This window comes from Panthera leo, chromosome F3 (assembly GCF_018350215.1).
Source record: "Panthera leo isolate Ple1 chromosome F3, P.leo_Ple1_pat1.1, whole genome shotgun sequence".
In the NCBI taxonomy this organism is placed as follows: Eukaryota; Metazoa; Chordata; class Mammalia; order Carnivora; family Felidae; genus Panthera; species Panthera leo.
This window is the reverse complement of record NC_056696.1, coordinates 11367568-11380368: the sequence shown is the minus strand read 5'-3', so window position 1 is coordinate 11380368 and position 12801 is coordinate 11367568. Positions and strand designations below refer to the sequence as shown.

Sequence of the window (12801 nt, the reverse complement as noted above, 5' to 3'; positions counted from 1 at the left end):
GTGCTTTCTTTGCCGTTAGGGCCATTAGGAAAAGATTTTTCTTCCCAATGTCTTTGTGAGATCAAAGCAGCTTTTCCTAGATATCCCCATCTCCACCCTGTTTATCCCCAGACGTCTCTTTCCGACTTCTTTGCCAGAATTGCAAGGAGAAAGGACACAGTGATTACTTTAGACTTACCGGGATCTAGCTCCCGAAACTGGGGATGCGACCAACCTTCTGAGTCACTGGGAGAAGGATTGGACACCAAAACGAAGTAAGAGGTCTGCCAGTGAGGAGAAAAACCAGAGTGGTTGTTGGGTAGGCACCCAGCAGTGTTTGCTACCCATGTTCTCGTTAATGTCTCTTGCTGCCACTTCTATTGACCATATGTTGTATCTTTTTATCCTGTCCTTCATGAATCTTGACTTTTATTTCCTATTTTCAGCTTCTTAATCTTTTAATCGCATTCTGGGTAATTTCCTCAGAGTTTACTATCTTTCTCTTTAGCTAAATCTGCTGTGCAGCATGACCATTGAGTTTTCAATGTTAACAACTAAAATTTTAATTTCTGTTTGGTTCTGTTTCATGTCTTATTCTTTCATTATGGTTCTTACCTCTTTTCTTTTTAAAGCTTTTCATTGTGTGTATAGTCTCGTTCATCTTTTTCTATTAATTTAAGTTCTTGGAATTATCAATTCCAATGATCAATTATCAATTCTCCTGTTTTTGTTTGTTTTGTTGACGCCCCCTCATTGTGAATTGTATGCACTCACTTTCACTGAGTGTTTATTTTGAGAATGTGGAAATTCACTACAGAGCCATTTTATATTTACTTCTACAGCATTAATTAAAAAAAATTTTTTTTTAACGTTTATTTATTTTTGAGACCGAGCATGAACGGGGGAGGGTCAGAGAGAGAGGGAGACACAGAATCTGAAACAGGCTACGTGCATATGTAGCTTTGTTAGATATTGCTACCTTCCCCTCCACTGGGCTTTGCCCCTTTGCACACACATCTGGAACAGAGGGGAAAGCGCCCCTCCCTGCAGCCCCGCCACCAGAACATGAAAGGAAAGAAACGGTGTCTTTGTGTAGTTTTGTGTGCATTTCTCTTATTTTCATTGCAACTGGGCATCTTTTCGTACGTTTGAGTACGATTCGTCTATCGCCCCCCGTGAACCGTTTCCGTCTTTTCACGCCCAGTTTTATTGAGATACAAGTTGACACGTTAACATCGTGTAAGTCTAAGGTATACAACTTGACGATCTGATGGATGTATGTGCTGTGAAATGATGCCCACAAAAGCCTAGTTAACACTGAACTCCTCAGAGAGCTCCATTTGTTTCTGTTTATATCTTTTGCTCACGTTTCTGGTTTTTCACCTTTTCTATTTTTTTGGCATTATTTGTAAATTAGAATGATTAGTCCTTTCTCTGTGACAGAAGTGATATTTTCTCCCAGTTTGTCATGTGTCTAATGACTCGAAGTCTGTTTTCTTTACCACCATGTTATCCCTTGTACAGTTAAGAATAATAAGCTTATGTAGGACTTTGGTTTCGAGACATCAATTAATAATTTACTTGTAAGAGTTAACAAACACCTAGTTGGTTAAGTGTCTGACTTTTGCCCGGGTCACGATCTCACGGTTTGTGAGTTTGAGCCCCAGATCGGGCTCTCTGCTGTCAGCACAGAGCCCGCTTCCCATCCTCTGTCCTCCTCTCTCTCTGCCCCTCCCCTGCTCATGCTTTCTTTATCTCAAAAATAAATAATAAACATTAAAAAAAAAAAGAGTTGGGGTGCCTGGGTGGCTCAGTCGGTTGGGCATCCAACTTTGGCTCAGGTTCGTGATCTCATAGTTCATGGGTTCGAGCCCTGCGCTGGGCTCTGTGCTGACAGCTCAGAGCCTGGATCCTTCTTCGGATTCTGTGTCTCCTTCTGTCTCTGCCTCTCCTCCCTCCTCTGTCAAAAATGGATAAACATTAAAAAAAATTTAAAAAAACAAAAGAATTATTTGGTGCTGCTCCAGCCAGCAGGCCTCGGGTTTGTGGTTCTGACCCACCGCCGTCAGGCTCACTGAAAAGGGAAGCTTTCTAGCCTGCACTTAGGACTGCTGGAAACAGAAGAAGGGCCCCCTCCCTGTGGCCAGAGGTGTTTGGACAGAGGCGTCGGTCCCGGCGGCTGCGGGGAAGGCTCTGCGCTGTGTGTGGGCAGTTCAGGCACCAGGGTCCTTGTCGTCTGGCTCGTGGAAAGGAAATCTTTCCTTCTGGTGTCTTCTGTTTGTTGGGATCCAGAGCCGCTGGAGGAAGTGATCTGTGGGATTTTGTGGCTGATCAGAGTAGATGGCAGTTTTGGGGAAACAGGCATCTGTAGGATTTAATGTTCACCTGTTAACCTTGAGCTTTAGCCGAGATTCTGAGCCGGTGTCTCGGAGCAGGGACTGTGCCTTGTAGAGCGTGGTGTCTGTGGGCCAGGAGCTCAAACTGTGCCTGCACCTACCTATTTATAATTGGTGCTTGGCTCCTTGCCCTCCTTCACCACTGCTCACAAGAAGAGTGATGCTGTCTCAATATGAGTTGTGCTTGTTGAAACCCTGCTCGGGGAACTCAGAATAGTTCCTATGATAATCTTTTTCAAAAAGTGTTCAGTTGTTTATTTTGGGAGAGAGAGAACCCATGTGTGTGAGCAGGGCAGGGTCAGAGCGAGAGGGAGAAAGAATCTTTTCTTTTTAATGTTTATTTTTGCTTGTGCAAGCGGGGAGGGCAGAGAGGGCGACAGAGGATCTGAAACGGGCTCTGTCTGTGCGGACAGCCCAGAGCCCAATGTGGGGCTTGAACTCACAGACCGAGCGATCGTGACCTGAGCCGAAGCTGGACGCTCAACTGACTGAGCCACCCAGGTGCCCCAGCGAGAGAGAGAATCTTAAGCAGGCTCCGCGTGCGGCAGGGAGCCCCGTGCGGGTCTCGATCCCTCGACTGTGAGATCATGACCTGAGCCAAGATCAAGAGTTAGACGCTCAACTGACTGAGCCCCCGGGCGCCCTCCTGTGATAATCTTACTGTCAGACGTTAGTGGGCACAGGAATCAACTGGGGTGAGAATGCAGATTCTGATTCAGGAAGTCAGAGGCGTGTCTGAGCCGTAGGCTGCCGTGATGCCCATGCTGCTGGTTCAGGGACCTCCCTGAGTTGCGGGGGGCCCCGAAGCAGCAGTCCGCAGCGCGTTTGAAACAGAATCACCCGTCCCCTGCTCGTTTCAAACGCAGACTCCTAGGTTGGACCTCGGGTCTCTGGGACCAGCCTGTCTCGGCTGGGGCCTGAGGATCGGCTCTCTGGCTGGCGCCGCTTTCTAAGTGACGTCACAGGTTTTGAACCGCTGGCCCTGGGGAAAACGAATAGGATGGTTTAGGTTGGACGAGCCCATCGTTCAAGGAGGCAGAGATGTGGAGCCGCACGGAGAGTCGGTTGTAGAAAGCAGGCCGGTGGGGAAGACTGGCTGAGAGCCTCGGGACTGGCAGGAGAACGGGGGCCTCTGCCGCCTTTCTCTCCAGCGCGTAGGATGCGAGTTGACGAGTCTTTCCCCGTCCCCTGGTCTCACCTTCTTTTTCTAGTCGTCCGGCATGCTCTGCCCGCCGCACGCCGAGGTGCCCTGACCATGAGCCTCAACTCCTCCCTCGGCCACGGGAAGGAGCTGAGTAACCTCACAGAGGAGGAGGGTGGCGAAGAGGGGGTCGTCGTCACCAGCTTCGTCGCCATCATCATCATCACCGTGTTCGTCTGCCTGGGCAACCTGGTCATCGTGGTCACCTTGTACAAGAAGTCCTACCTCCTCACCCTCAGCAACAAGTTCGTCTTCAGCCTGACCCTGTCCAACTTCCTGCTGTCCGTGCTGGTGCTGCCTTTCGTGGCCACCAGCTCCATCCGGAGGGAATGGATCTTCGGCGTGGTCTGGTGCAACTTCTCCGCCCTTCTGTACCTGCTGATCAGCTCGGCCAGCATGCTCACGCTGGGGGTCATAGCTGTCGACCGGTAAGCTTGCCGCAGACGTCGAGAATGGAAGAGTTAAGGAGCGTGTGCAGAGCGGGAACGGGAGACATCATCTCGTTTTAGCTCCTGGGGAGGATGTCGGGGGCCTCTGCCGGGGAGGGTGAGAAAGCCTCTTCCAGCCCTTCAACCAGAGCATCTCTGATTTCAGCTGACCGACACTGCATATAGGTTTAGTCTTTAAAAGGAGTTCCGTTGCTTGCAAAGAAAGTTCTCGAAATCTCTGGCCCGCGCTTTAAGGATGAGAAAAAGAAGCCGGGGAGGGTGATGCGTCAGAGATGTTGGTTTCCCAGAGGGCTGCCTGCCGTCTGCTGCTTTGGTCGGGCCCCTGGATTCATCTTGCGTATTAGGATTTTGCTCTGATGGTCAGTTCGTTCACCACAGGCCAGTGTGTGACTTCAGAGAGAGAGTAGATTCAGCTTGCGGGACGGGGGAGGAAGCTAGCAATGGAGTCAGAGGAGACTAGCCAGGGTTCTGGTCACTTGGTGACACAGTCCCTGAGCTCCCTCGGGGACCGTCAGTATTTTGGCTGACGAGTGGTAGCTGGATGGTCCATTCTGAGCTCAGACCTCCTCTAGGCCCAAGGCCGAACCCTGTCGGCTCTCGGCAGCTGTGGGGGATGTAAAATGAAGGAAGCGACTGGTCAGAACTAATCAGTTGGCTTCTCTGAATATCTTTTTTTCTCCAGTAATGTAAATGTTACAGAAAATGTAAAGAATAAAATAAGAAATGTCCACAGTCTCACCACTGTTTCATTTTTAGTATATTTGCCCCCAGTAATTTTTGGTTGCATACAGTACATTTTTTTTTTTTTACAGTACATTTTTTAAATAGGCTTTATGGCCCATGTGGTTTTTGTGAGCTGCTTTTTTACTTAACAAGTGATGGGGAGCATTTCCTTCCTCCGGCGGTTGTCACGTGCCCTTTAAGAACATGATTTTTTTTTTCAATATATGAAGTTTATTGTCAGATTGGTTTCCGTACAACACCCAGTGCTCATCCCAAAAGGTGCCCTCCTCTATACCTATCACCCACCCTCCCCTCCCTCCCACCCCCCATCAACCCTCCGTTTGTTCTCAGTTTTTAAGAGTCTCTTATGCTTTGGCTCTCTCCCACTCTAACCTCTTTTTTTTTTTTTTTTTCCTTCCCCTCCCCCATGGGTTTCTGTTAAGTTTCTTAGGATCCACATAAGAGTGAAACCATATGGTATCTATCTTTCTCTGTATGGCTTATGTCACTTAGCATCACACTCTCCAGTTCCATCCACGTTGCTACAAAGGGCCATATTTCATTCTTTCTCATTGCCACGTAGTACTCCATTGTGTATATAAACCACAATTTTTTTATCCATTCATCAGTTGATGGACATTTAGGCTCTTTCCATAATTTGGCTATTGTTGAGAGTGCTGCTATAAACACTGGGGTACAAGTGCCCCTATGCATCAGCACTCCTGTATCCCTTGGGTAAATTCCTAGCAGTGCTATTGCTGGGTCATAGGGTAGGTCTATTTTTAATTTTTTGAGGAACCTCCACACGGTTTTCCAGAGTGGCTGCACCAATTTGCATTCCCACCAACAGTGCAAGAGGGTTCCCGTTTCTCCACATCCTCTCCAGCATCTATAGTCTCCTGATTTGTTCATTTTGGTCACTCTGACTGGCGTGAGGTGATATCTGAGTGTGGTTTTGATTTGTATTTCCCTGATGAGGAGCGACGTTGAGCATCTTTTCATGTGCCTGTTGGCCATCCGGATGTCTTCTTTAGAAAAGTGTCTATTCATGTTTTCTGCCCATTTCTTCACTGGGTTATTTGTTTTTTGGGTGTGGAGTTTGGTGAGCTCTTTATAGATTTTGGATACTAGCCCTTTGTCTGATATGTCATTTGCAAATATCTTTTCCCATTCTGTTGGTTGCCTTTTAGTTTTGTTTGTTGTTTCCTTTGCTGCACAGAAGCTTTTTATCTTCATAAGGTCCCAGTAGTTCATTTTTGCTTTTAATTCCCTTGCCTTTGGGGATGTGTCAAGTAAGAAATTGCTACGGCTGAGGTCACAGAGGTCTTTTCCTGCTTTCTCCTCTAGGGTTTTGATGGTTTCCTGTCTCACATTCAGGTCCTTTATCCATTTTGAGTTTCTTTTTGTGAATGGTGTGAGAAAGTGGTCTAGTTTCAGTCTTCTGCATGTTGCTGTCCAGTTCTCCCAGCACCATTTGTTAAAGAGACTGTCTTTTTTCCATTGGATATTCTTTCCTGCTTTGTTAAAGATGAATTGGCCATACGTTTGTGGTTCCTAGTTCTGGGGTTTCTATTCTATTCCATTGGTCTATGCGTCTGTTTTTGTGCCAATACCATGCTGTCTTGATGATTACAGCTTTGTAGTAGAGGCTAAAGTCTGGGATTGTGATGCCTCCCGCTTTGGTCTTCTTCAGAATTACTTTGGCTATTCGGGGCCTTTTGTGGTTCCATATGAATTTTAGGATTGCTTGTTCTAGTTTCGAGAAGAATGCTGGTGCGATTTTGATTGGGATTGCATTGAATGTGTAGATAGCTTTGGGTAGTAATGACATTTTGACAATGTTTATTCTACCAATCCATGAGCACAGAATGTATTTCCATTTCTTTGTATCTGCTTCAATTTCCTTCCTAAGCTTACTATAGTTTTCAGCATACAGATCTTTTACATCTTTGGTTAGATTTATTCCTAGGTATTTTATGATTCTTGGTGCAGTTGTGAATGGGATCAGTTTGTTTATTCATCTTTCTGTTGCTTCATTATTAGTGTATAAGAATGCAACTGATTTCTGTACGTTGATTTTGTATCCTGCAACTTTGCTAAATTCATGTATCAGAAGAACATGATTTTTAATGGTTCCATATTGTGCCATCCCGTGGAGGTAGAATTTATTTTTACAGTCCCTTTGTAGCTTCCTACTTGGAGGAACATGTGTGTGGTGAAATTGTGGTTTTGGTAAGAAGAAACACATGTTCGCGATTCTTCGTGTGTAAAAGGCAGGTTGTTTTCCAGAAGACTGGATAGACTTTTACTCCAGTAGCTGTTCGTTGGCATCCTATCAAGACTGATTATATAATAGTAAAAAAAGTAACTGGGGGACGCCTGGGTGGCTCAGTCGGTTGAGCGTCCGACTTCGGCCCAGGTCATGATCTCACGGCCTGTGAGTTCGAGCCCCGCGTCAGGCCCTGTGCCGACAGCTCGGAGCCTGGAGCCTGCTTCAGATTCTGTGTCTCCCTCTCTCTCTGCCCCTCCCCGCTCTCTCTGTGTGAAAATAAATAGAACATTAAAAAAAAAAGTAATTGGAACTTTGTTGGCAGTGGGGAGACATGGGATCTCGCCATTGTTCCAATTTCCATGTTTTTAAAAAATTGTTGATTTTTTAAATGTTTGTTTATTTGTGAGAGAGAGAAAAATCTTAAGTAGGCTCTGGGCCGGCAGCACGGAGCCTAATTTGGGGCTTGAACTCACCAACCAACCGTGAGATCATGCCCTGAGACAAAATCCAGAGTTTTAACTGACTGAGCCACCCCAGCGCCCCCAAATTACTGTTCTTTGAATTTCCTTTCTTGGGCCCTGGGTCCTGTGGGACATGGGGTGAAGGCAAACCGCTAGAGGAGAGCTGAGGATTTTTTTTTTTTTAATTTATTTATTTAGAGGGGGAGAGAGCAGGGGAGGGGCAGAGAGAGAGGGAGAGAGAATCGTAAGTAGGCTTCATGGTGTCAGTGCAGAGCCCAAGGTGGGGCTGGATCTCAGGAACTGTGCAAACCAAGAGCTGAACCCGTTGCTTAAGGGGCTGAGCCCCCCTGGGGAACTGGTTTTTCAGTGCCTCTCTTGGAGCCGTCTGTGTATGGATGTTTGGGAAATCGTGCCCGCTGGGCAGGGGCAGGTGGGGGAGACTCAGTTGCGTTGCCCAGTTTGGTGCTTTATTCTCTCCTGTGGGGGTGCTGGCCGGATGGCCATGTAGGAAGGGCTCTGGGCCTGGTCCTTACGGCGGCAGGATACCAGCGGGCACAGCACACAGACCTTGCCCACGTGTTCACACGTAGGCGGCAGAGGCCTGCCAGCGAGGGCGGGTGTGGACCCAAAGCATAGGGAACTGGCGCGGCCCCAGTCCTGCTTGGGGTGGCAGGGCCTGGAGGGCTCCCCGGAAGAGGTGCCACTTGAGTAAGTCCTAACCGCGAGTAGGATGGCACAGGCCTGGAAGAGCTGGAAAAGACCCTTCGACGGAAGGAACAGCGTCCAGCAGGTAGTGCGGGGAATGCACGACTAAGATGAACAGATGAGCGGAGGAACTCACAGCGGAGGGGAGGGGAAGGGCCATGGAGTATGCGGTAGTGCTGGGCGGGGCCTCAAGCGGGGAGGAGGAGCCCAGGGCCGTGCGGGGGGAGGTGTGGGCATGCATCCTAGGTGGCTGGAGATCGTCTCCGGCTGTTAGTGGTGGCTGGAAAAACGGTGACACACACGGGTCACATTTACCCGCTGGAGCTTTGATCCACGCGGCCTGACTCCACACCACCCCGTGACAGAGCCGGTCCAGAAGGGACCTGTGCCTCCCCTCAGTGACCGTTACCTCCCCACCACGAGGTGCAGACAGGCAGGGTCTTGGCCGGTTCTGGTGATTACAGCGTACCGACCCCTGTCATCGTGTTTTCAAGTAACTTGGTGGCAGATGCAATTTACTTTTTATTATTGGTCGTTTATTATTGGTCATGTGGCGTAAAGATACAAATTGACTGGGCCAGTTTACGTGATCCGGCCCTTCTTAGTGACATAATATACTCCTTCTGCCTGCTTCATTTTAGTACATTAATTTTACTCTATCTTGCTAATTTTGGAGGTCACCTATTTGTTCCAGTCTATTGGAAACCTAGAGATGCAACTCTGTGTGTGTGTGTGTGAGAAAGAGAGAGAGAGAGAGGTGGAGGGGGAGGGAGGGAGGATGAGGGAGAGAGAAAAAACAGCAGTAGGACAGGAGGGAAGAAGAACAGAGGACAGGACTAGAGGAGAGAGCCGGAAACGTCTCTAAGAAAGTGGAAGGTGGTGGGGGGGCGCCTGGGTGGTTCAGTCAGTTAAGCGTCCGATTTCGGCTCAGGTCATGATCCCGTGGCTTGTGAGTTCGAGCCCTGAGTTGGGCTCTGTGCTGACAGCTCGGAGTCTGGATCCCGCTTCAGATTCTGTGTCTCCCTCTCTCTCTGCCCCTCCCCCACTTGTGCTCTGTCTCTCTCTGTCTCTCAAAAATGAATAAATGTTTAAAAAAAAAAAAAAAAAAAGGAAAGTGGAAGCGGAGAACCCGCCGGGGCAGGTGTCATGACCTCCACTGAAAGGGGTTGCTGCTAATACACAGTCCTCCCAGCAAATCCTTGCAACTGGGGGCTGGCTCCCATTCTGCAGGTGGGCAGAGTGAGGCTTTGTGAACCTGCCCCAGCTCACGTGGCTGGTAGGCAGCTCGTCGGGTTCCGAGGAGGCGAAGGCGGGACTCAGAGCAGACTGCAGAGGGAGCCACCCATCAAGTCCAGCAAGCGGCTAGTTTGACCCAGGGTTTCTCAAGCTGGCACTGCTGACGTTCTGGGTTGGGTCACACTTTGTGGGGACGGGGGGCCGCCCTGGGCAGCACCCCTGGCCTCTGCTCACTAGATGCCGGTGGCTCCTCCGCAGTTGTCACCACCCAGAATGTCTCCAGACATTGGCACGCGTCCCCGGGGGGACACGTCGTCCCCACCGAGAACCCCAGCTAGAGAACTCCGCAAACTAAGTTGGCAGATGAGCCAAAGGAGAACAGACCGCGTAAGAAGAATGGCTGACTGGAGAGAGATTTGGTGGGAATGTCGGTGTCCGAAACCGGCCACGTGGGGAACGTCATGTGACCCGGGGAGAACTGTACCCCGAGTGAGGGTGTGACGTGGTCGCTTAACCCGGCAGCTCGTCGGGTTTTCGCGGCACGTGCGGGTGGACGCGGCCCCGGCTCCGAAAACGGGGTTCGGTGAGGGAAAGCGGCTGGCTCTGGGGGGTGGGTGGTTACGGTGCAGGGTCACCAGTGCCACCGGGAGAGCGTCCGTCCGTGGTAGCGCGCTGTCCCCGAGGTGGCTGGAGTCGGCCTCCGCTCCGTCCTGTTTGCGGTGGAGGCGTCTTAGCGACACGGACCGACGTCGCTATCTTAGGGGCCGGTCTTGCAGCAGGACAGCTAAGCATCGGAGTCCCTGTGTGCGTAATGACTTTTCGGTTACACGAGACGTCGTGGGAGGCTCTTCTGGGACCTGGGGTCGTGCTTGGGCTCATGCCTGAAAATGAGCTGCTGGGGAAAAGACAGAGCTTCAGAAGCCAGTTAGGAGCACGGAAGGCAAAAGAAGCCTGTCTGTTCGGTCCTCTAATGACGTGCAGGGACACAGGGAGCTGCTGTCGTGCTGTATTTTCCTTTGAACCTGCAGCAGGCCTCAATGAGGCTAAGTTTAAAACATGAGGTTTCAGATCTACAAAATCCGTGTCTTCCCTTGGGCAGATGGGGGATGTTCTGTATCTTGATAGAGCCGTAGATTTGTGCGTTTCATCGTATGTAAGTTTTACAAAAAATGAAATAAATGGAGGGTAACTGGGCAGCACCCTGGCCCTGGCGGCCTCTCCGACTCTGGGAGACTGACCCCTTGGGAGCCGGCCTCCGGCCCCCAGCACCCCGGTGGGACTCGGGGCTCAGCTGGGAGAGGTTATGGTCACGTCCCACTGGAATTGCTCGTGGCCGGGACCTTAGCGGGTGAAACAAATACCATTTATTATAGAAAAGGAGGAGTCTTGCCATAAAATAATAATAATACCTGGATGTTGAGAATAGCCAGAAGGATTATGTGTGGAGGACCGCTTATTAATTGTAATTATTTTTACGACCGCCAGAACAGGGCTGGTCAAAGGAGCCGGGGGCAGTTAACATTCCCTGGCCCGGCTTTGCTGCGCTGCTGCCCCTGGGGTGTCTTGAGGTCAGAGAGCCTGCACACGGTTTAAAAGGGCAGAGAAAAATAGAAATCTCTGCCTTGTTTCTTTTTAAGAGTGAAGGAAACCTCCTAGGCAGCCTTCAACCCCACCCTAGCAGACCCCCTCACGTTTCGTTGGCTGGGATGGTGCCACACAGGTCAGTGTCTCGGCCATGACTTGGCAAGAGGTAGGAGACCACCAGAATGGCCCCATTCATCTCTCGGGACTCAGAAGGGCCCAGTGTCCCCGTTCAGTCATAGCAGTTGGGAGCAGCACGAACGATCTGGGTTCCCGTTTTCAGGAAGGAAGGGGGAAAGGTCGGTGGACAGGCAGAGACCAAGCTCTGCCCCTGCCATGTGAAGAGGAGGCATGACGCAGGCCTTTCCCTCAGTCTGGCCCCTGAGTTCTTGGGGCCAGGGCTTCTGTGGTTCCCACGTTACCGATGAAGGCCACCCAAGGTCACACAGCTTGTAGACGGGAGAGCTGCCCTCTGGACCCAGGGATCGCAGCTCCAAAGGCATGCTTCTTTCCCTGGGCTGCTCGGACTTTGCAAGATGCAAACCCAGGTACCAGCATAAGACACTGATTGCTTCATCCCAGGCCACGTGCAATGATAGATAGCCGTGACCCATCCCAGGGTCCCCGCGAGATCCTCTTTTCAGATCCCACACCCGGGGAGCATGCAGCCGGACATCAGCAGCCCCTGGCTCACCTCCGGTTAGGAAGGCCCTTCAGGGGCGCCTGGCTGTCTCAGTCGGTGGAGCATGCAACTCTTGATATCAGGGTTGTGAGTTCAAGTCTCATGTTGGGTGTAGAGATTATTTAAAAATCTTTTTTTTAATTTTATTTTTTAATGTTTGTTTATTTTTGAGAGAGAGAGAGAGAGAGAGAGACAGAGCATGAGTGGGGCGGGGGTAGAGAGAGAGGGAGACACAGAATCTGAAGCAGGCTCCAGTCTCTGAGCTGAGAACACAGAGCCCGACACGGGGCTCGAACTCATGAACGGTGAGATCATGACCTGAGCTGACGTCGGACACCCAACCGACTTGAGTTACCCAGGTGCCCCCCAATTTTTTTTTTTTTTTTTTTTTTTTTAGAGAAGCAGGGACACCTGGGTGGCTCAATGGGTTAAGTGTCTGACTTTGGCTCAGGTCATGATCTCACGGTTCGTGGGTTCGAGCCCCGCGTCGGGCTCCGTGCTGACAGCTCGGGGCCTGGATCCTGCTTTGGATTCTGTGTCTCCCTCTCTCTCTGCCCCTCCCCTGCTCATGCTCTCTCTCTCTCTCTCTCTCTCAAATATAAATAAACGTTTAAAAAATTTTTTGAAAAAGCGAAAGTCTTTCACAAAGGGTGTAGATGGGGGAAGCCTTCCCTCCAAGAGGGTGGGCAAGCAGCATGTGGCAGTCAGGCCGTGGGCCCTGTCCCTGCGCTGCTGGTGCCCTGGGGTGACTCAGGACGGGAGATGTGGGATCCTTGGCCCCGTTCGTTTTCTGCCATCCTGTCTGTACCAGGTGGCATCAGCGTGGCCACCCCTGTCTTTTCCACAGGCTGCCCTCACGGGGAAACCCTAGTATTCATTAAACAGCATTTCCTTTGGGTAAAATATCTGGGTGGGGAGGATGTGGTTTACTTTCAACCCCATGATCTAAATCCTCCCTGGCTTTCCCCCCGGCGCCTCCGTGCGGTGCTGAGCTCCGTGCAGGTTCCCCACGGGGCGGGTGCTGGCTCACACCTCCCCGCACCCCAGAGCTGCCTTCCTCCTCAGGGACTCCTGGGCCAGTGCCTCCGATCTCTTAAGACCTGGGTGTACGTGCGT

At 50.4% G+C, this 12801-nt stretch overlaps 1 protein-coding gene across 4 annotated transcripts in view; it reads left to right on the top strand.

Annotated features, from left to right (window-relative positions):
- Positions 1–12801, top strand: part of GPR161 (G protein-coupled receptor 161) — a 47912-nt gene that overhangs the window by 23736 nt on the left and 11375 nt on the right. For 3 of the 4 annotated variants that reach the window (XM_042925391.1, XM_042925390.1, XM_042925392.1), the window contains one exon: positions 3587–4004. The exons of the other annotated variant lie outside the window; for it this stretch is intronic. In XM_042925391.1, the coding sequence (XP_042781325.1) occupies positions 3587–4004 (418 nt within the window). The remainder of the gene's footprint in view (positions 1–3586; positions 4005–12801) is intronic. 4 annotated transcript variants of the gene reach the window in all.